Source organism: Sebastes umbrosus, chromosome 9 (genome assembly GCF_015220745.1).
Source record: "Sebastes umbrosus isolate fSebUmb1 chromosome 9, fSebUmb1.pri, whole genome shotgun sequence".
NCBI lineage: Eukaryota > Metazoa > Chordata > Actinopteri > Perciformes > Sebastidae > Sebastes > Sebastes umbrosus.
The window spans coordinates 2,934,872-2,958,967 of NC_051277.1; the positions used below are offsets into that span (position 1 = coordinate 2,934,872).

At 37.9% G+C, this 24,096-nt stretch overlaps 1 protein-coding gene and 1 long non-coding RNA gene across 2 annotated transcripts in view; both read left to right on the top strand.

Moving 5' to 3' along the window:
* The window catches only part of LOC119493991, a 30,996-nt gene extending 22,133 nt beyond the window's left edge, over positions 1 to 8,863 (top strand). Inside the window, exons 10-13 of the mRNA XM_037779563.1 lie at positions 6,393 to 6,710; positions 7,400 to 7,639; positions 7,730 to 7,852; positions 7,963 to 8,863. Of these exons, the coding sequence (XP_037635491.1) occupies positions 6,393 to 6,710; positions 7,400 to 7,639; positions 7,730 to 7,852; positions 7,963 to 8,135 (854 nt within the window). The 3' untranslated portion in view covers positions 8,136 to 8,863. The remainder of the gene's footprint in view (positions 1 to 6,392; positions 6,711 to 7,399; positions 7,640 to 7,729; positions 7,853 to 7,962) is intronic.
* On the top strand, positions 630 to 1,588 carry LOC119494066. Its single transcript, XR_005208095.1, has 2 exons — positions 630 to 813; positions 1,471 to 1,588. It is a non-coding gene; the product is annotated as an uncharacterized LOC119494066 (long non-coding RNA).
* Positions 8,864 to 24,096: the final 15,233 nt, after the last annotated feature.

Here is a 24,096-nt window from a genome sequence, read left to right on the forward strand (position 1 = left end):
TGTTTTTAATTCACCTTTAAATGTAACTTTCTGTTTAGTTTTCAGCCTGGATATAAGAGACATTTGTGTTTTCATGTTAAAGTTAAAGAGACTTCACGGTTGTTTTTAGAACCTAAAGTAGATATTAATATGTAAATTTATATTTTGTGTATATAGAAATGATGTAGCAGAGTTGAAAGTTGTAGTCACAGTAAAAAAGTCACTGAAATATCCACTTATCTTGTGTCTAATGTAAAGTTGGGACATTTCCCACACTTTATTGTAAATAGAAAGATGTCACACTGTGCACATGTTGTGCAAATATTATAATCATAACATCTGTATCTTGTTTTTTTGTTTTTACTGATGCTTCTTGTTTCTGCACTATATCCCCTTTGCTGCTGTACACTGCAAGTTTACCCCACTGTGGGACTAATAAAGGAATATCTTATCTTATCTTATCTCACATGTGGAGGATGATTGAACGAGCAGAACGTAACAGACAGGAATAATAGTAATAAAAGAGAAGATCTTTGGGAGAAGCTGTGTTTATGGAATTTAAGAAACCATTTCCGTTTTTAGTCATGCTTTTCTGAACACAAATGAGGAACTGAGATGACCACTATATAGGCTTTAATATTCAGCTTCCTTCCTCATGCGAAGCTGATCAGTCAGAGAAGACGTGCCAGGCTGCTCAGTGTAGTGTGTGCAGGTTGACTATTGAATAAAGTAGAGAGGTTTGTCTGAACGCTGCCGGGTCAACAGAGGCTGAACACTGAGGAGACATGGAAGCTGTGATCGGACTGTTGCTGATGATACTCGGAGTCTCTCACGGTGAGCTGGTTAACTTCTTTAATTAAAGCTATGGGATCAAGTAGAATCAAAAAGTATCACTGATGTGATCACTGACCCACGCTGGGACCAAATTCATACAAGAATCATGACACATAAATATCATTAAATATGTTTTTCACCTTTGATCTTAAATTGACAATTTCATATGAAAATAAATTCAAGCCTCAAGATGTTATTTTATTCTCAGTGAAAGTTTTACATTAGGATTAATTAGTAAATAAGTTTTATTAAATAAGATGTTTGAAAACAAGATGGAAAAATATAAATAGAATGATTTCATTCTGTTAATTTAAAAAAGAAACTAACTGAATGCTTCCCCTTAATGCAGACGGGAAATGTTCCTTGTGCAATAGAGCCATGAACAAATATGTGACAGTAAAACATTTCACCAACAACTCATGCACAACATTCCTCCACTTAATGGAACCTTTAATTATTAAATATATTGTATTTCTGCTGTAACAGCATGTTGTAATTATGACTGAGATTATGATTCAGCATTTGATTTATAACTGAGGTTTGCAATCCTCCTTTTTACGTTCAGTATATGTAGCCAGCAAAACCCTCATTTTCACATCAAATGTTCCTGAAAGTTGCTTTAAAGTTAAACAGTATTTTTAACTTTTTACTTTCCAGGTGTGGAGACCTACTGTGATGGCAGACAGGATGGAGCTCAGTGTTATGGAGCTTTGGGAGGAACTGTGGTCGTCCAGCTGATGGACAGCGCCTCGGAAATACCTATATACCGATGGTTGAAAAACATCACAAAGATACTTTATGGGGACAGGGAATACCATTCTGACTAATCTGACAGGAACCAGATTCTCCTTTACTCCAGTAATGGAACATTTAGGATCAATGAGCTGAACAGGACTGATGGAGGTGAATATGAACTTCAAACCTTTGATTTAGCTGGACAGAGTTCAGAGCGTCGGACTCTACAGTTGACCATTCAAGGTAAATAACTCATTTTTTAACTACTGGTGAATTTAGTAATATTGATAGACGTCATATTCTATTGCTAAACTATCTCATATTCTACATATATCTGTATCTATGTCTGACCTGTTCTGTAGTAGAAACTGTACAGAATGATTCTGTTAATATGAAAAAGTCACCTGAGTGTGTTTCCTTCAGCTCCTGTGTCCCCTGTCCTGATGGTCACTGAGTGTCTGTCCCAGGGAGAGATGAAGGTGTCCTGCTCCTCTGAGGGAGGGGACAGTCTTCAGTACAGCTGGACTCTGGATGGACGCACACTGACGGACGCTGAGCTCCTCTCTGGAAATCCTGAGACTAACAGCATCACTCTGAAACAACACGTCTCAGGACGACTGGTCTGCTCAGTCAGGAACAACGTCAGCAGGATGTTCTCACCTGTGGTGAGGGGAGAACATGACGAATAAATAAACAACTTCATAGTTATACTGATTGAATAACTGTACATCAGTCATTGATCTGTTTCTTTCCAACAGGCATTCACATTAATGGAGTGCACCTTATCCAAATAAGTTGCACTTATCACGCTGGGTCCTTTCAGGCAATAATTCCCTGTGTGAGTCAACAGCCTCGACCCCCATCACTGAGGCCTCCACTGCAGGTAAGAAGAGTGACATCAAACTGTTGCTTCCTCCAGCAGAGAGTGAAAACTAAACTCTACTGCAACACAAGCCCTGAGTTGACATGTGATCTTTGTGTCTCTATCTGAGCAGATCACTCCCTGCTCATATGTGGAGTGCGAGCAGCTGTGGTGACTCTCGCATTAATCGGGATCGCGGTTTATTTTGCTTGGAAGAAGAAGAAAGACAAGAAGGCCGTCCGTCGACAGATGGAACAAGAGAATTCTGTTGTGATGGTTGACATGAGAAGTGCTGCTGCACGTTAACTTTGTGAAACCAACAACTTAGACTCTCCGACACTCGGTCACGTTCAGTTGTTGATCGGTGAAAGTACGATCCTTTAAGTAGAATTAACTCAAGTGGAAAGAGTGTCTTGTTGTGAAATGTTCAGAGCACCAGTGATAAAACATTCAGGGGACCACAGCTCCACAGTGATAGTGTGAATACATTATATATAATGATATTGTCATATTAGCAGTGCAACTCATTTTGATGCCTTTTGGAAATTATTGTACTGTAGATTTCTACATCGTCGTTCTCTGGTGAAAACAATGAATCTCCAAATGTGACTTTAATTTTCCAGGTAAATTGAAGGATTAAGTGTTTCTTTATATGTCGAGAACATTCTCCTACTTCTTCATGTAAATCAGATATTTAAAAACACTTTTAAATGAGAAATGCATCGTCACAAACCTGCAAAGTTGATGTTTTGGAGATAATTGACTTAGTAGCTTTGCATATTTTAACATTTTTGGGGTCTTGCCTTCAAAGCATGTTTTTAACATTGTGTATTTAAGCCCAAACTGTAATTATACACCATATAAATTAAGGGCATATTCACACGTATAACACACGTGTGTGTTTGGTTTCACTCACATTATGTTCTAGTTAAGTAACAGTTGTTTTTAATTCACCTTTAAATGTAACTTTCTGTTTAGTTTTCAGCCTGGATATAAGAGACATTTGTGTTTTCATGTTAAAGTTAAAGAGACTTCACGGTTGTTTTTAGAACCTAAAGTAGATATTAATATGTAAATTTATATTTTGTGTATATAGAAATGATGTAGCAGAGTTGAAAGTTGTAGTCACAATAAAAAAGTCACTGAAATATCTGTTTCTCTTGTGTCTAATGTAAAGTTGGGACATTTCCTACACGTTATTGTAAATAGAAAGATGTCACACTGTGCACATGTTGTGCAAATATTATAATCATAACATCTGTATGTTGCTTTTTGTTTTTACTGATGCTTCTTGTTTCTGCACTATATCCCCTTTGCTGCTGTACACTGCAAGTTTACCCACTGTGGGACTAATAAAGGAATATCTTATATCTTATCTCACATGTGGAGGATGATTGAACGAGCAGAACATAACAGACAGGAATAATAGTAATAAAAGAGAAGATCTTTGTGGGAGAAGCTGTGTTTATGGTTTAAACTGTATGATGACACTTTGCTTCACTTCCTTCATAGCTGAGAGCAATGACAGTCTTTCTTGGTATACAGTAATAGTTTGGTTAAACTTAACATGTGACATTAAAACACGGAATTTAAGAAACCATTACCATTTTTAGTCATGCTTTTCTGAACATAAATGAGGAACTGAGATGACCACTATATAGGCTTTAATATTCAGCTTCCTTCCTCATGCGAAGCTGATCAGTCAGAGAAGACGTGCCAGGCTGCTCAGTGTAGTGTGTGCAGGTTGACTATTGAATAAAGTAGAGAGGTTTGTCTGAACGCTGCCGGGTCAACAGAGGCTGAACACTGAGGAGACATGGAAGCTGTGATCGGACTGTTGCTGATGATACTCGGAGTCTCTCACGGTGAGCTGGTTAACTTCTTTAATTAAAGCTATGGGATCAAGTAGAATCAAAAAGTATCACTGATGTGATCACTGACCCACGCTGGGACCAAATTCATACAAGAATCATGACACATAAATATCATTAAATATGTTTTTTCACCTTTGATCTTAAATTGACAATTTCATATGAAAATAAATTCAAGCCTCAAGATGTTATTTTATTCTCAGTGAAAGTTTTACATTAGGATTAATTAGTAAATAAGTTTTATTAAATAAGATGTTTGAAAAACAAGATGGAAAAATATAAATAGAATGATTTCATTCTGTTAATTTAAAAAAGAAACTAACTGAATGCTTCCCCTTAATGCAGACGGGAAATGTTCTTGTGCAATAGAGCCATGAACAAATATGTGACAGTAAAACATTTCACCAACAACTCATGCACAAACATTCCTCCACTTAATGGAACCTTTAATTATTAAATATATTGTATTTCTGCTGTAACAGCATGTTGTAATTATGACTGAGATTATGATTCAGCATTTGATTTATAACTGAGTTTGCAATCCTCCTTTTTACGTTCAGTATATGTAGCCAGCAAACCCTCATTTTCACATCAAATGTTCCTGAAAGTTGCTTTAAAGTTAAACAGTATTTTTAACTTTTTACTTCCAGGTGTGGAGACCTACTGTGATGGCAGACAGGATGGAGCTCAGTGTTATGGAGCTTTGGGAGGAACTGTGGTCGTCCAGCTGATGGACAGCGCCTCGGAAATACCTATATACCGATGGTTGAAAAACATCACAAAGATACTTTATGGGACAGGGAATACCATTCTGACTAATCTGACAGGAACCAGATTCTCCTTTACTCCCAGTAATGGAACATTTAGGATCAATGAGCTGAACAGGACTGATGGAGGTGAATATGAACTTCAAACCTTTGATTTAGCTGGACAGAGTTCAGAGCGTCGGACTCTACAGTTGACCATTCAAGGTAAATAACTCATTTTTTAACTACTGGTGAATTTAGTAATATTGATAGACGTCATATTCTATTGCTAAACTATCTCATATTCTACATATATCTGTATCTATGTCTGACCTGTTCTGTAGTAGAAACTGTACAGAATGATTCTGTTAATATGAAAAAGTCACCTGAGTGTGTTTCCTTCAGCTCCTGTGTCCCCTGTCCTGATGGTCACTGAGTGTCTGTCCCAGGGAGAGATGAAGGTGTCCTGCTCCTCTGAGGGAGGGGACAGTCTTCAGTACAGCTGGACTCTGGATGGACGCACACTGACGGACGCTGAGCTCCTCTCTGGAAATCCTGAGACTAACAGCATCACTCTGAAACAACACGTCTCAGGACTCCTGGTCTGCTCAGTCAGGAACAACGTCAGCAGTGTCTCAGACGGAGAGAAGATATCTACCTGTGGTGAGTGAGGACATGAGTAGTCTGATTATTGTGATGATTAACTGTACATCAGACATTAATCTGTGTCTTTCCAACAGGCTACAAATACATCAACTGCACCTCAGAGAATGGGACGCACATATCACAGTGGGTGTTTGCAGACAATAATACTCTGTGTAATGAGTCAACAACAACTCTTGCTCCTACCACGAATACAGAACCCTCCTCTGCTGGTAAGGAGACTGGCATCACAGAGTCTATTAGCCCCTGTACTAATATCACATCCTCCAATCTAAGTGTGGCTCTCCTCCCCAGCGTTATGCATTATGCATCACTTTAATGTTGCAGCTGGTGAAGGTGGAGCTCATTTTAATTATTACTTAGTAGCCTGAATCCCCTCCCCCATGGATCAACAAAGTCTTATCTTATATATCTTAACCTATGATAATACATCATCATATATTTGTTGATTATATTTTGTATTATCAATCTGAATTTGCAAAGTAACTAAAGAGAAGAAGTAGCAGAAAATGGAAATACTCGAGTACAAGTACCTCAAAACTGTACTTGGTTCCATTTCACCGCTGGTTACAGGCCGGTGTAACTCTCAGCTGCACAAGAACAACTTCCTGTTTGCAAACTGTGGTCTGAGAAGCTGCAGCAAAACCTCCGTTTCTGTCTGACTACGTATCTTTTTATATCTTATGTTTCAAATATTTCCAGGTGTGGAGACCTACTGTGATGGCAGACAGGATGGAGCTCAGTGTTATGGAGCTTTAGGAGGAACTGTGGTCGTCCAGCTGATGGACAGCGCCTCAGAAATACATAGATACCAGTGGTTAAAAAAAAACACAGCAATACTTGATGGGAGAAAGAATACCATTGTGACTAATCTGATAGACATCAGATCCTTCTTTACTCCCAGTAATGGAACATTCAGGATCAATAAGCTGAGCAGGACTGATGGATGTGAATATAAACTTCAAACCTTTGATTCAGAGAGACGGAGATCAGAGAGGACTCTACAGTTGACCATTCAAGGTAACGTTTTTAACTACTGCATGGAAATTTAGTAATATTGACAGACATACATGTCATATTCTATTGCTAAACTATCTCATATTATACATATATCTAAATATATATACAAATAACACTCCAAAGTTATGCTAAATTTTGGCGAGGGAAGATGTGCCAAAAGATAAAGTATTTGTGAAACCTAAACTAAAGTATAACTTCACAAGATGCTCCACGTTCCTCATTTTCACAGAGGCGGCACGCTGCTCTATTTCCCCTCTAAAATAACACATGAAATATAATATAATGACTTTATTCTCGAAATCTCAGATTAATTTTTTTTCCTCAATGTGGTCCTAATACTCCTTTGTACTAAACAGTCTTGGAATTGCATAAATTGAAGCGCCTGAACATTTGTTTTCCTTTACATAAATAAAAACATTTCCATCATAACTTGATGTAGAAAAGGCAGAAATCGGTGCAAACAAATTCAACAGAACGCAGGAAATGTTTCCTGGGGGAGGCCCACAGACCCCTCCGCTTAATATGTGTCCCCCATTAATGTTGAAATGAAACCTCCGCTCTTGACTGACACCCCCAAAAGGTCTGATCCTAGAATCACATCTGGTCTGTTCTGTAGTATTTAAACTGTACAGGATGACGAAAGAAAGATTCTGTTCATATGAAAAGTCACCTGAGTGTGTTTCCTTCAGCTCGTGTGTCCTCTGTCCTGCTGGTCCCCGAGTGTCTGTCCCAGGGAGAGATGAAGGTGTCCTGCTCCTCTGAGGGAGGGGACAGTCTTCAGTACAGCTGGACTCTGGATGGACGCACACTGACGGACGCTGAGCTCCTCTCTGGAAATCCTGAGACTAACAGCGTCACTCTGAAACAACACGTCTCAGGACTCCTGGTCTGCTCAGTCAGGAACAACGTCAGCAGGATGTCTACCTGTGGTGAGGGAGAACATGACGATAAATAAACAACTTCATAGTTATACTGATGAATAACTGTACATCAGTCATTGATCTGTTTCTTTCCAACAGGCTTCACATTAATGGAGTGCACCTTATCCAATAAGTTGCACTTATCACGCTGGGTCCTTTCAGGCAATAATTCCCTGTGTGAGTCAACAGCCTCGACCCCCATCACTGAGGCCTCCACTGCAGGTAAGAAGAGTGACATCAAACTGTTGCTTCCTCCAGCAGAGAGTGAAAACTAACTCTACTGCAACACAGCCCTGAGTTGACATGTGATCTTTGTGTCTCTATCTGAGCAGATCACTCCCTGCTCATATGTGGAGTGCGAGCAGCTGTGGTGACTCTCGCATTAATCGGGATCGCGGTTTATTTTGCTTGGAAGAAGAAGAAAGACAAGAAGGCCGTCCGTCGACAGATGGAACAAGAGAATTCTGTTGTGATGGTTGACATGAGAAGTGCTGCTGCACGTTAACTTTGTGAAACCAACAACTTAGACTCTCCGACACTCGGTCACTTCAGTTGTTGATCGGTGAAAGTACGATCCTTTAAGTAGAATTAACTCAAGTGGAAAGAGTGTCTTGTTGTGAAATGTTCAGAGCACCAGTGATAAAACATTCAGGGGACCACAGCTCCACAGTGATAGTGTGAATACATTATATATAATGATATTGTCATATTAGCAGTGCAACTCATTTTGATGCCTTTTGGAAATTATTGTACTGTAGATTTCTACATCGTCGTTCTCTGGTGAAAACAATGAATCTCCAAATGTGACTTTAATTTTCCAGGTAAATTGAAGGATTAAGTGTTTCTTTATATGTCGAGAACATTCTCCTACTTCTTCATGTAAATCAGATATTTAAAACACTTTTAAATGAGAAATGCATCGTCACAAACCTGCAAAGTTGATGTTTTGGAGATAATTGACTTAGTAGCTTTGCATATTTTAACATTTTTGGGGTCTTGCCTTCAAAGCATGTTTTTAACATTGTGTATTTAAGCCCAAACTGTAATTATACACCATATAAATTAAGGGCATATTCACACGTATAACACACGTGTGTGTTTGGTTTCACTCACATTATGTTCTAGTTAAGTAACAGTTGTTTATATTCACCTTTAAATGTAACTTTCTGTTTAGTTTTCAGCCTGGATATAAGAGACATTTCAGTTTTCATATTAAAGTTAAAGAGACTTCACGGTTGTTTTTAGAACCTAAAGTAGATATTAATATGTAAATTTATATTTTGTGTATATAGAACTGATGTAGCAGAGTTGAAAGTTGTAGTCACAGTAAAAATTCTCTCCACTTATCTTGTGTATAATGTAAAGTTGGGACATTTCCTACACTTTATTGTAAATAGAAAGATGTCACACTGTGCACATGTTGTGCAAATATTATAATCATAACATCCGTATCTTGTTTTTTGTTTTTACTGATGCTTCTTGTTTCTGCACTATATCCCCTTTGCTGCTGTACACTGCAAGTTTACCCACTGTGGGACTAATAAAGGAATATCTTATCTTATCTTATCTCACATGTGGAGGATGATTGAACGAGCAGAATGTAACAGACAGGAATAATAGTAATAAAAGAGAAGATCTTTGTGGGAGAAGCTGTGTTTATGGTTTAAACTGTATGATGACACTTTGCTTCACTTCCTTCATAGCTGAGAGCAATGACAGTCTTTCTTGGTATAATAGTTTGGTTAAAATTAACATGTGATATTAATACACGCAACCTCAGAAACCATTTCCTACAATAGTCAGCTTCCTTTCTTATCTGAAGCTGATCAGTCAGAAGACGTGCCAGGCTGCTCAGTGTAGTGTGTGCAGGTTGACTATCGAATAAAGTAGAGAGGTTTGTCTGAACGCTGCCGGGTCAACAGAGGCTGAACACTGAGGAGACATGGAAGCTGTGATCGGACTGTTGCTGATGATACTCGGAGTCTCTCACGGTGAGCTGGTTAACTTCTTTAATTAAAGCTATGGGATCAAGTAGAATCAAAAAGTATCACTGATGTGATCCCTGACCCACGCTGGGACCAAATTCACACAAGAATCATGACACATAAATATAATTAAATATGATTTTTCACCTTTGATCTTAAATTGACAATTTCATATGAAAATAAATTCAAGCCTCAAGATGTTGTTTTATTCTCAGTCAACTACTGTACGTAAAAATGAGGATTGTAAACTCAGTTATAAATCAAATGCTGAATCATAATCTCAGTCATAATTACAACATGCTGTTACAGCAGAAATATAATATATTTAATAACTAAAGGTTCCATTAAGTGGAGGAATGTTTGTGCATGAGTTGTTGGTGAAATGTTTTGCTGTCACATATTTGTTCATGGCTCTATTGCACGAGAACATTTCCCATCTACGTTAAGGGGAAGCATACAGTTAGTCTCTTTTTTAAATTAACAGAATGAAATCATTCTATTTATATTTTTCCATCTTGTTTTTCAAACATCTTATTTAATGAAACTTATTAACTAATTAATCCTAATGTAAAACTTTCACTTGTGTTCTTGATGAAGCCAGCAAACCCTCATTTTCACATCAAATGTTCCTGAAAGTTGCTTTAAAGTTAAACAGTATTTTTAACTTTTGACTTCCAGGTGTGGAGACCTACTGTGATGGCAGACAGCGTGGAGCTCAGTGTTATGGAGCTTTGGGAGGAACTGTGGTCGTCCAGCTGATGGACAGCGCCTCAGAAATACATAGATACTACTGGTTAAAAGAAAACACAGCAATACTTGATGGGAGAAAGAATTTCATTCTGTCTAATCGGATAGGAACCAGATTCTCCTTTACTCCCAGTGATGGAACATTTAGGATCAATGAGCTGAACAGGACTGATGGAGGTGAATATAAACTTCAAACCTTTGATTCAGAGGGACGGAGATTAGAATCTCGGACTCTACAGTTGACCATTCAAGGTAAATAACTAATTTTTTAACTACTGGTGAATTTAGTAATATTGATAGACGTCATATTCTATTGCTAAACTATCTCATATTCTACATATATCTGTATCTATGTCTGGCCTGTTCTGTAGTAGAAACTGTACAGAATGATTCTGTTAATATGAAAAAGTCACCTGAGTGTGTTTCCTTCAGCTCCTGTGTCCTCTGTCCTGCTGGTCACCGAGTGTCTGTCCCAGGGAGAGATGAAGGTGTCCTGCTACTCTAAGGGAGGGGACAGTCTTCAGTACAGCTGGACTCTGGATGGACGCACACTGACGGACGCTGAGCTCCTCTCTGGAAATCCTGAGACTAACAGCATCACTCTGAAACAACACGTCTCAGGACTCCTGGTCTGCTCAGTCAGGAACAACGTCAGCAGGATGTCTACCTGTGGTGAGGGAGAACATGACGATAAATAAACAACTTCATAATTATACTGATCAATAACTGTACATCAGTCATTGATCTGTTTCTTTCCAACAGGTTTCACATTAATTGAGTGCACCTTATCCAATAAGTTGCACTTATCACGCTGGGTCCTTTCAGGCAATAATTCCCTGTGTGAGTCAACAGCCTCGACCCCCATCACTGAGGCCTCCACTGCAGGTAAGAAGAGTGACATCAAACTGTTGCTTCCTCCAGCAGAGAGTGAAAACTAACTCTACTGCAACACAGCCCTAAGTTGACATGTGATCTTTGTATCTCTATCTGAGCAGATCACTCCCTGCTCATATGTGGAGTGCGAGCAGCTGTGGTGACTCTCGCATTAATCGGGATCGCGGTTTATTTTGCTTGGAAGAAGAAGAAAGACAAGAAGGCCGTCCGTCGACAGATGGAACAAGAGAATTCTGTTGTGATGGTTGACATGAGAAGTGCTGTTGCACGTTAACTTTGTGAAACCAACAACTTAGACTCTCCGACACTCGGTCACTTCAGTTGTTGATCGGTGAAAGTACGATCCTTTAAGTAGAATTAACTCAAGTGGAAAGAGTGTCTTGTTGTGAAATGTTCAGAGCACCAGTGATAAAACATTCAGGGGACCACAGCTCCACAGTGATAGTGTGAATACATTATATATAATGATATTGTCATATTAGCAGTGCAACTCATTTTGATGCCTTTTGGAAATTATTGTACTGTAGATTTCTACATCGTCGTTCTCTGGTGAAAACAATGAATCTCCAAATGTGACTTTAATTTTCCAGGTAAATTGAAGGATTAAGTGTTTCTTTGTATGTCGAGAACATTCTCCTACTTCTTCACGTGAATCAGATATTTAAAACACTTTTAGATGAGAAATGCATCGTCACAAACCTGCAAAGTTGATGTTTTGGAGATAATTGACTTAGTAGCTTTGCATAGTTTAACATTTTTGGGGTCTCGCCTTCAAAGCATGTTTTTAACATTGTGTATTTAAGCCCAAACTGTTAGGTAAGTAACAGTTGTTTATATTCACCTTTAAATATAACTCTGTTTAGTTTTCAGCCTGGATATAAGAGACATTTGTGTTTTCATGTTAAAGTTAAAGAGACTTCATGGTTGTTTTTAGAACCTAAAGTAGATATAAATGTTTTGTGTATATAGAAATGATGTAGCAGAGTTGAAAGTTGTAGTCACAGTAAAAATACTTTGCTTAGTAGCTTTGCATATTTTCAAAATGGTGATTTTGCATTCAAAGCATGTTTTTGTTAACAGTGTATTAAAGTATAGATAGATGAGTGTTTTATCTCTTAAAGAATAAGTTATGTAAATAACAGTTTTGTGTTTTTGTCATCTGATTAAATAAATATAGGTCTGTTTTGTTCCCATGTTCACAATAAAGCAAAACCTTTCAAAAGCATTCAATGAGCACATTCATTTAGTGGCTTTCTAGTTTTGTTATTATGGTAAAGAGTGGTGGGGACAGGAAGTTGAAGTGGACTAGCCGACAACGCCACCGGGGGACTTGCAGGAAATACTAAACAACACCTTGAATACTTTTCTGGTAAATGGATGAGACACACAGATTAGTTACTGAGGAGGCAGAGATGCGTTTGCAAAAGAAAATCAAATATTTTATTGGAATTAAACAAAGAAAAAGCACTAAATAAAAAGATGGGACTGGAGCTGTAGGGAAAGAAAAGATGATTATGGGGTTATTAAAATGGTTCTTTATTTTAACAATATCTAAAAAGGCCTAAAATTAAATTTATAATCTAATGTGACCAAAATATTACAGCTGCCAGTCCAAAACTAGACTAAACTTAAAGCTGAGGCCGCTGTTGGAGAGGCAGACTACACTGAGGAGGGTGCTACCACTTACTCACCTCGGGTGCAACACAGCAAACCTCACAGTAAAACTATGGTGCAGTCTATTAGTGTCCCAGTGCTCTTTAACTCAACATGCAATAGGTGGAGGTACCTCACTGTGGGTGACCAGCCTCCCAACAAAGATAAAAAAAACTAACACAAAAAGAATTAAACAATCAAACAGAATAAACACAAACAACCCAGCTGGTTAAAAAGCAAAATAACTCCAGCCAACTAATAAACAAAATGGTCGAAGCCAATACTCAAATCAACAAAACAGTATAAACAAACCAAACTAATAAACTAGGGCAAAAAGAACAATTACTCAAACAAAAAGTATTTCTAAAAGGGACAAAACAATGCGTATAAATAAATAAATAACCTGATCATAAATAAGGGGGCAGAAACAGCAGCAGTGTAACTTCGGTCAGCCTAAAATGAAAAACAATCAATAAAACAATAATACTGCAACTTAACGCTAGTGATGTTACGTGCTGTGTCGAGACTTAGGAGCATGTGTCGAGTAATCCAGGTAGTTTCCTGTGAAGCGCGTATCGAGGCTCGTATCGTTTCAGACAAATGACGTCATTGAAGACGCCTGAAGCCGAAATACAGTTGAGAACTTATTATTCCTGAGTAAAAACAAATAATGTCTCCCATCTATCATTTTCCTTTAGTTACACATTCACTGCCCTCTGCCCGGTTAAACCACTGCCACACATCTGGAATATATGTCCCCTTTTCTTACTCTTTGACCAACAGGTGGTTTCGTGTTCACATGAAGTCCAGATGAAGCCTCTGAAATTAACCCTTTTCAAACCAATTTACTGGAGAGCTTCAGTGCTTCATGAAGCTTCATCCCACCATCACTACTCAACGCTACTCAATACTGAGCCCCCCCTACATCACAAAGAATTGTTCAGCAGAAGCAGTCGAACCATGCATGGACCAGGGTAAGGAATGTGTCACAGGTCAAAGTTATAAACCAAAAAGAGCAAAGATCTCACTAAACACATGATTTAAAAGACAGTTTTAACCAGCAGATTCACAAACCTGCAGCAACACTGACTCTACAACAGCATGCCAGGCAGAAAGCGAGAGGACTTAACAGGCCCCCAGGTGTCTTATATAGCCTGGAATGATTAGTGGGTTGGTGGAGGAGGAGTCAGGTAAGAGGCTGCGTTCAAGAACTGCAGACACTATTAGGAGGAACCAAAAAAAATGCACCTTACTACATTATCAAAACCTGTCAATCAATCAGTCATGTGTCATCAGTCAATTTAGGTAAGCTACCCTTTGGTGGATCACAGACTGTACCTTTAATTACTGCTGAGAACTGAATAAAGCTTCCAGAGTCATCATCAGTATTTATTACTCTAGTTCAGGGGTCAGCAACCTGCAGCTCTTTAGCTCCTCTCCAGTGGCTTTGACAAAAACATATATGGAAATGAATAACGGTTATTTTTTAACATCATTGCTGTCGGCCTAAAGTGTTTCTTACATTCTCCAATTGTAAAAAAATATGCAGCCTATACACCGAATAAGAATTATCATCATTTCAATCTAAAATGTGCGTCATAGCCTATGTTTGTCTTCGGCCCGGCGCCTTATCCTCTAATTTTGCCGAACCTTAATAGCTTAATAGGCTAGCTACGGATTCCAAATCCCAAAAAAGACAAGTCTTTGAGTAATTTAATAGTAACTGGACAAATTCGACAACAAAAAAAGTAAAATTGAAAGACATTTTCAGAACAAGCACACTGCATTTGCCGAACAGCCAGAAGGAGCTTCCAGCCAAATGTCCTGAGATGTTTCTTCAATGTCCTGCCTCTCATTTGGACTCTGGTCCTCACTGCATTACACTATAAACTGTGTTACCTTCATTATGAGGCTCAGATGTGTTTTGCGGCTCCAGACAGAGTTCTTTAATTTTCTTTGGCCTAAAAAGGCTCTTTTGATAGTAAAGGTTGCTGACCCCTGCTCTAGTACATGTGAGGTTTCCCTCTAGTGGTTCACAGGCGTTACTGTGGCTTATTGATAATTCTGTACTCAGTTAAACTCTCTGTTGACAACATGTAAACATCAATAAATAAATAATCATATAGCTTGTTACTAAAACTGTCTCACTAGATATTGAGTGGAACAATGTGACTGTTTATTGCTGCAAGTGTAATGTCAGAGAAGTCTTTTAATATCAAGTCACCAGTGGAGGGCGACAGAGTCTGGAGAGAGAGAGAGAGAGAGAGAGAGGATGACATGAGGAATTGTTCAGGTGTAGAGGTGATTGATTTTTAGACCACAGTGTGCATGTACATATTTGAGTTCAAGATTCAAGATGCTTATTGTCACACCGGTTATACAAGTACAATCGTGTGAAATGCTTTTTGCTGGAAAGCTCCATTAAAGTTACTGTATATAAAATAAATAAAAGGAAATACTAAAGGCAAGACAAACGCATATTAAGAACATATATATACAGTATAAGGAGGCATTGAGATAAATATAAAAGCATATAAATATATATATTTGGGAGCAGTGAGATTATAAAAGTATTGCACTTCTTTATTGCACCTTTGTGAGTACCTTGGGATGGCCTTTTGTTGGCCTTATTATTATATTTACTGTACATCTGACAAAAGACAGAACACTTTTGTCATAGGAATAAAGAGTATAGGACATTTTAAGTGGTCTTACAGGTTTAGTTTTGCAAAGACTTTAAGTAGAATAAATGCAGGAAACAAAAGCATTAATTGGCCAATAATACAGTCAGATGCTCTATAATGCTGTTCTACCACTGAGGCTGATAAATGTATATATAATATCACTGTTACTGCAGTATTCAAGTATTCAAAATCACATGATCAAAACTCATGTTCATTACATTGATTCAATTTGCTGCAAACTGTGTTTTCACTATAACCGTTTAACCTTCAGTGTCGTCTGTGTTTATCTGAATATTCTCTTTTAAAGTTGAACTGAACATTTTGTCAATCCAATAACACAATATTCTGGATGTTTTTCATGTAACTTTATACACATTTCTTTGTAATTTAGAATAGTTTGTGTATACATCTGAAGACTTCACTGTCTAATCAGAGTTTAAAATCTATAGTTTGGTGTATGTAAATATTTTGAATGTGCTCAACATGCTCTCATGATGACGACGACCTGCTGCCGGGTTAGAGGCAGTTTGAGAGGTTGAGGAAATGTCTTGATTAAATGATTAATATGCTTATTTTCTCAGAAATGATGAGATCATGGAGTGGTGACATATTCCTGCTGTCAGTCTCAAATCCTGTTTCAGTGTAAAGGAGGAGTGTGTCCCTCTCTTCCACTCCGTCCATCACATACTGAGGTCGTCTCGTTGGAGACTAAAAAGGGGAAGTGAAACCGATATCACTTCCTTTTTTCTCCTCACTGCCTATAAAAAGATGAATACAACAGCACTCTGGTCGGCTCAAAGTGTTCACACCATCTCCTCCGAGGCTGATAACGGGAACACATTTCAGGCTCATGTTTTTGTACTTTTTGGGGTGAAGTTAGGGTGAAAAGTGTGTCTGGGGAGCTGCTGACTGACTGACTGACTGACTGACTGACCAGGTCAACAGAGCTGAACACTGAGGAGACATGGAAGCTGTGGTTGGACTGTTAGTGATGATACTCGGAGTCTCTCATGGTGAGCTGTTTAACTTTATTTTATTGATTTTTTGCAGAATATCTTCTCATAGCTATGGTTTCAAGTATAGGGGACAGTGGGGGGTGGGCTGGGGACAGTTGACCTTTTTACTAAGTTAGAAAAGAAACTATGACATTCACCGCTCGTCCACACCCTCTTCACTTTCAACCTCAAAGTAGAGCCCTTCTGACTCTTCCTCACATTTTATTCACAGTTTTAAAATATACATGAGAGTAAACGTCGGGCTCTTTTGTTATTTTTCTTCTACCACAGCTGTTTTTTAATTATGCCACATATGAAAACAGGAAACATATCGTTGGAAAGTTTATTTTATGGCCTATCAGTTGATACTGTCTGAACTTTTGTTGGTAGTTTTAGCACAGGAGTCCAACGTGTGTCTGCTCTCCCCGGGACGGTTGGGATTGTTTGTAGTTCCTACTTCGTTACAAATCAACTAAAAGCAGACAAAAACAAGACGTTTTACTAATTGAATCTGACCCACTGAGTGAATGTTTACTCAAGTAGCAGCCAGTCGGACACCCTTTTTTTATCTCATTAATTTATGAAAATATAATAATTTTACAAATGTTTTCTTTTTCTCAGAGAAATGTTTGAACAAGTGACATTGTAAATATAAGGTTTTATAATTTTTTTCAATTTAAATGATATTATTTTTAGCCCAGAACAAAGTGTCCGAACCGTCCAGAGGAGGCAGAATTTTAGGGAAAATGCTCTCCTTGTACATTTAACAAAACTGATTGGATGCTTGTAAATTGGATTAGACCATGGTGCAGATGAATTTAGGAATATGTATTTGATTTGTCTCTTTTATTTTATTTAATTTAATTTTTTGCATTTTATTTGTATACTAGGATTCTGTAGATTTTTTAAATATATTAATTTATGTCTTTTATTTATTTATTATTATTTTTAAGATAATATTATTTTTGCATATAGGAATTTGATTTGTGGACCAAAATGTGACAATGTTCATTTACAAAATTGTGCTTTTCACTTTTGGGTTTGGCTCTAAAAACTTGATAACTTGTTAGCAGACATCTGTATCTGTTCAGGGATCAAATTATTTTCATTACTCTTCAAGTAGTCTGTGAGTAACGGAAGTTAATGTGGTGACCCCAGCAGGCTGGAGACGCCGGTTGGTCCTGAATAAATTACCACTTTTATTGATAAACTAAGATATAACAATCTATTGTATAAAACTGAACTTTTATGACATTCAGTAGCTTTAAAGAAAATGTAGTTATTTCTAATAGCATGATTGTGCAATTATAGTAAGCATTATAATTATCATCCCTGAAAGTTCAGATATTTAATTAATCCTATGAACCCTGATTTTCCCCTTATAGTCAATTGAAAGTTTAAGATAAAACATGTTATATCATGCTTTTACTGTATTTTTATTCTCAATATGTGCATCATTTTATACATTTTCCCTGAATACAGCCTGAAATATAATTTGTTGTCTCTGCAGAAAGTTTGGATCTCCACTATAATTTAAATTAAAGTTGAGTTGGATGAGGTTAACTACTAAATAATAAAATGTAGTATACATCAATACACATCTGTTAGCTGACGCTCTGTTTTGCAGTCCCAGGCCTGTGTAACGCTCAGCTACACAACAATAAACAGCTGTTTGCATAATGTGGTCTGAGAGGAGACACAGCTGCACCAAACCTACTATTATTTGCTTTAGATTATATTTACATATGCCCTAAAACACTTGTTCTTTTTTTCCAAAATGTTCAGGTGTGGAGACCTACTGTGATGGCAGACAGGATGGAGCTCAGTGTTATGGAGCTTTAGGAGGAACTGTGGTCGTCCAGCTGATGGACAGCGCTTTAGAAATACCTATATACCACTGGTTAAAAAACATCACAAAGATACTTGATGGGAGAAAGAATACCATTGTGACTAATCTGACAGGAACCAGATTCTCCTTTACTCCCAGTGATGGAACATTCAGGATCAATAAGCTGAGCCGGACTGATGGAGGTGAATATAAACTTCAAACCTTTGATTCAGCTGGACAGAGTTCAGAGCGTCGGATTCTACAGTTGACCATTCAAGGTAAATAACTCATTTTTTAACTACTGGTGAATTTAGTAATATTGATAGACGTCATATTCTATTGCTAAACTATCTCATATTCTACATATATCTGTATCTATGTCTGGCCTGTTCTGTAGTAGAAACTGTACAGAATGATTCTGTTAATATGAAAAAGTCACCTGAGTGTGTTTCCTTCAGCTCCTGTGTCCCCTGTCCTGCTGTTCACTGAGTGTCTGTCCCAGGGAGAGATGAAGGTGTCCTGCATCGCTGAGGGAGGGGACAGTCTTCAGTACAGCTGGACTCTGGATGGACGCACACTGACGGACGCTGAGCTCCTCTCTGGAAATCCTGAGACTAACAGCATCACTCTGAAACAACACGTCTCAGGACTCCTGGTCTGCTCAGTCAGGAACAACGTCAGCAGTGTCTCAGATAGAGAGAAGATATCTACCTGTGGTGAGTGAGGACATGAGTAGTCTGATTATTGTGATGATTAACTGTACATCAGACATTAATCTGTGTCTTTCCAACAGGCTACAAATACATCAACTGCACCTCAGAGAATGGGACGCACATATCACAGTGGGTGTTTGCAGCCAATAATACTCTGTGTAATGAGTCAACAACAACTCTTGCTCCTACCACGAATACAGAACCCTCCTCTGCTGGTAAGGAGACTGGCATCACAGAGTCTATTAGCCCCTGTACTAATATCACATCCTCCAATCAAACTGTGACTCCCCTCCCCAGAGATGACCCATGGTACATTAGTAAGTGAAAACTAACTCTCCTGCAGTGGATTCATTCAAGTCATTTCCCCCCTTTTCTTTACCCGTCTCCATAAAAACACCTGAAGTGTTGACTGAAGATCTGTGTGTCTCTTGTGTCTTTCTTTACTGAAAACAGACAACTGGCCAATAATGGCTGGTGTACTCTCTGCACTGGTGCTTCTGGTAGTGGTCGGTGTGGCTGTCATCATCCGCGCTCAGAAGAAAAAGCAAGGTGGCAGAGGTAAAAAAAAAAAGAAAACTTCCTTTTTCCTGACCCATCATTGCATTCACAGTTTACTTCTCTATTTATAGATTTAACAAATAGATTCACATTTCGGGAAATACACTTTATTTTCTCTCTAGCACTCTGCAAAACTCAGTGTTTTATTCTAACTCTCGGCAAGAAAAATACTTCTCTTTTAACAGTCCACTGTACCAACACTTAGCGGTGGAAGAAGTATTCAGATCCTTTAAAAGTAAAAGTAAAAGTAGTAATACTAATAATAATATCTTTTTTTTTCACTAAGTGTTATGTTTGATTACTATTACCCAGAAGTCAATGTACTAATCATGCACACTCATGCACATTTGCTTATTCACATCATGCACACTTCCTCTTTTTCTTTGCTATATTGTATTGTTATTGTTGTTATTATATATATCTTGTTCTGTTTGTCATCACTATTATTATCTCTGTATATTAATCTTGTCTCTAGGTGGAAGCCCAGTGGGTTTTTCGCCTCTTCCTACACTTTATATTATTATTATTTTTTTGTTTGTTATGTTTGTGTAGTCTTAATTAGTGCAAAATATATAAACATAAACATACCACAGTCACAAGTCCTGCATTGAAAATGTTACTAAAAGTACAATCAGTAAAATGTACTCAAAGTATTAAAAGTATTCAGTGCAGAAACATGTCTGTTGTTGTACTGTTATACCTTTAGATTATTATTACTCATGCATGAGTGTAAAAGCAGAATTGTACTATAGTTGGTTAATGTGGAGCTCATTTTAAGTGAAGTAAAGTAGAACAAAGTGACATAAAAGTAAACTCAAGTAAAGTTGTTTTTTTTAATATAAAACAGTCACGAAACAGGTATATGGTGACAGTAGTACATGAGACAGGTAACCTGAAATAAATCCTGTTCCTCCGGTGTCCTCCGGTGCTCTTAACGGCATCTGCAAGATTTCACAGACCGGAGGAAAACAAGCAGTAAGAGCTGATCTGAGGTCTGCTCTCCGTCTGCCGTCTATGAGAGCCGCCTGTCAATCACTCATGAACTCCGACCAAACGGTCAAACTAGGCAGCGCTGATCAAATATGAATCAATATTCTGTTACGTTAATGTCTATTTCTCTCCTCAGATGTTTTCAGAATCATCTTGTAGTGCACGGTTTAGCTGGAAAATGAGAACGTTTGTGACCCGGCCGCCATTGTGAAATCTGGTGAAGGAACGCCAAGTTCTGGTCACATGATCAGAGCACAGCCAATAGGAACGCTCTCTCAAATGAAATGACCTGTGATTGGTCAAAGTCTCCCGTCACGGGCTAGATGTTCTAAAGCCTGAAAACAGAGCCATGAGGAGGAGCAGAAGTCTAGTTATCTCTCAGAACACTTGAATTACAATATGCTGAAAGGTTATTATGGAGTTTTCTTGCCAAATGATGCCAAATATTTATACTGCCTTCTGCCACTTGAGTAAATGTCAATTCAATTCAAATCAAACTTTATTGCAGACTCAAGGTCCAGATAAGAAAAAAGAAAAAACAACAATTACATATAATACATTGCAATACAGGAAGCATTATAAAAAGTCATGATTAAAAGACATTAAAAATATAAATATTAATATAAATATATACATACATCAATGCTTTACATATAAAGAACTATACCAGTGCCTCCACAGCTGTGATTGGTACCGTGTAGTGCTAAATCTTATAGACAAGATGATGTCATTCTCAGAGTGATTTAACCGGCATATAAATGTGTACATGAGATTCCTTAATACAGTTTGAAAAGTATTCATGTCTGCAGACACAAACATTTCCCTTGCACTGCAACATCTTGGTCTTTTTAGTAATATTCTCATTGCATCACAATCACATGTCACATTCCACAAACACTGAGTATAACTAGTCACTATGTATTATGATATGTTTGTGACACTTATTCTGTTCACTGCAGCACCAGAAGAAGACGACCAGGAGTTAACCTACGCTGATGTCAATATCCTGCAGCGGCCCGGGAGGCAGGTGCAGCAGAGGGCGGAGACTGAGGTGGAGTACGGCCAGATCAGGTTTTCAGAGCGACCCCGGCGGCAGACTGTTGAACCACCAGCAGATGACTGTGTGTACGCCATGGTCCGTAAGGACAGGTGATTCACAGAGAGTGCACCACTGGAGGCAGATGTTTGTCTTTCACAAATATCTCATATCACTCTTAGATATTATTATTATTTTCCACCGCTTTTACTGTTTTGCTGGGTTATGACTGGACTCTGAGGTATCACCTCAGTTTTGTAGAATATTTAACATTTTCTTAAGGAAATATATATATATTTTTAAAGTATTCTAATTACAGTATTACATTACATTATTATTACAATCCTCCCTTTATCTTGTTTTTACTTGTTTCTAATTTATGAGCATACACTTTTTTTTTCTATGAGCAATACTCTAATGTGCTCTGTGAAGATGTCATCAGTACGTTCATGTTGGTCTCCGTTTACATGTCATCTAAAATGGCTACTTTTCAAAGTGATGAAGTTTGCATTTACTTAGATTAAGAATGTATTTATCAACCAGGTGGATTAGTTGAGGGGGCAGAGTATATGTTACTTTAGTAGTGTAGATTTATTGTGTGCGAGTCGATCTCATATTTGACCCTGCATATCTTCCTTTGTCTCTCTTGAACATAAGATAAAGTCAGTCTCGTTTCTCAGGAAGTTAACCACATATTTGTTTCCATGACGTAAACACTTCTGCTTCTTTTCAGGCGTGTGCATTTCATTCTTACAAAATCGGTTTATCATTTGCAGAGGGGGATTTTTAAGACCAACTTTATTACACTTGTGTTCTTAATACAATGATAAATATGAGTGGGTTGTGTAGTTTTGTCTATTTTAATAGATGCAGACACATATACTGTAGCATACAGTCTAATTACATTATACAACTACAGTACATGCAGTTGTTTCCTAATAAAGAGAGTTAGCAGCAAAGGAGGAACACCTTTTAAAAGAGGATGTTGCTCTCTTTCTTTTTCTCCTTTACTGAAACCAGGGGAGAACTGAGAGAGACGAATTTGGCGTGAGGAACTAACAAGTTGTCTCACTGTGAGCACGCAATGTGTTTATCATTTAACACCATCGGTTTGACACGTTTCCTATGTAATTGTGGCTTCGCTTGAACGCACTCGCTGCTGACATTGATATTTCATGATCTCGTATTAACCAGTTGGTCAATTGTCAAAAAGGTTTATCGTTAGAAAACAAACACTTGCTTGGAATCGAATTGAACTAAATGCATTTTGAGGACTAGATCAAGTAGATCAATATGAAATCTATAGCCAATTTCTTTGCCATGAGCCGGTGACAGAGGGATAAAACACAGAAGACATTCAATGATAGAATGTAAGCTCACACAGGACCAGTAACTCTCAGTAACGTTCTGCTTAAAAGAGTGATTTAATCATATAAAACAACATAATATAACATTTTAACAGATTCAGAGTCAGTCAGACGTAAAGAGACAATGATACACAAGAAAATGTAAGTTTTTAAGTATTGGCTACGACCCTGTACTCTCACTGCTCGGTGTTTTCTGCATCAATGTCTCAGCATGAACTATTAAGAATGTGAGACCACAGACATCATATACAGTACCCATTAGATTCCTGTAAGATACTCTATTAACTAATGTAAATCTCCCTCAGACTCTTGGTTTTCATGCCTCTTCTAAAAGATCCAGTCTGGATCCACGCACAAAACGTAACAATAAACACGGACAGAAACAAATAGTGATCATTTCTATATCAATATACTGTAAACACCCCGTGTTTATTTCCAATTCTTGAAGAAAACTTTCTCGCATGCTTCCACAGTTCAACGGAGAATTAAAAAACAGAGCAAAGTCTTGATGAATTGAAGTAAATGGGGCGTTTAATGACAGCAAAACTATATCAAAACATCTGTTTTTACAAGCTCTCACTGAACTCATGCAGTATAAACCAAGCCTTATTATAATACTTCCACACAAACAGTCTCACGTTTTCACAGGCGTGAAGTGTTTCAAATAGTACGGATTTAGTGGAGATGCCTGTGTTTGGAAAAGTAGTGAGCATACGTGAGCATAAATGAGAATTGGATTATACTGCAGGAGTTGCGTAATGTTTTGATCTAGTTTTTGTGGTTGTTAAATGCGGCCCCCATTTAAATTCACCAAGACTTGTCTCCGTTTGTGGATTCTCTGTCGAACTGTGGATGCAAAAACAAAGTTTTCTCAGAGAATTCAAAGTAACACGGGGTGGCTAACTGATATACAAATGATCATTTTGTTGGGGGAAGTATTCCTTTAAGCTGTTATCAGATGCTATTGCATCTGTTGGTATGGGTGTGGACTGTGTCAGGAAGTGTACAGCCAGACC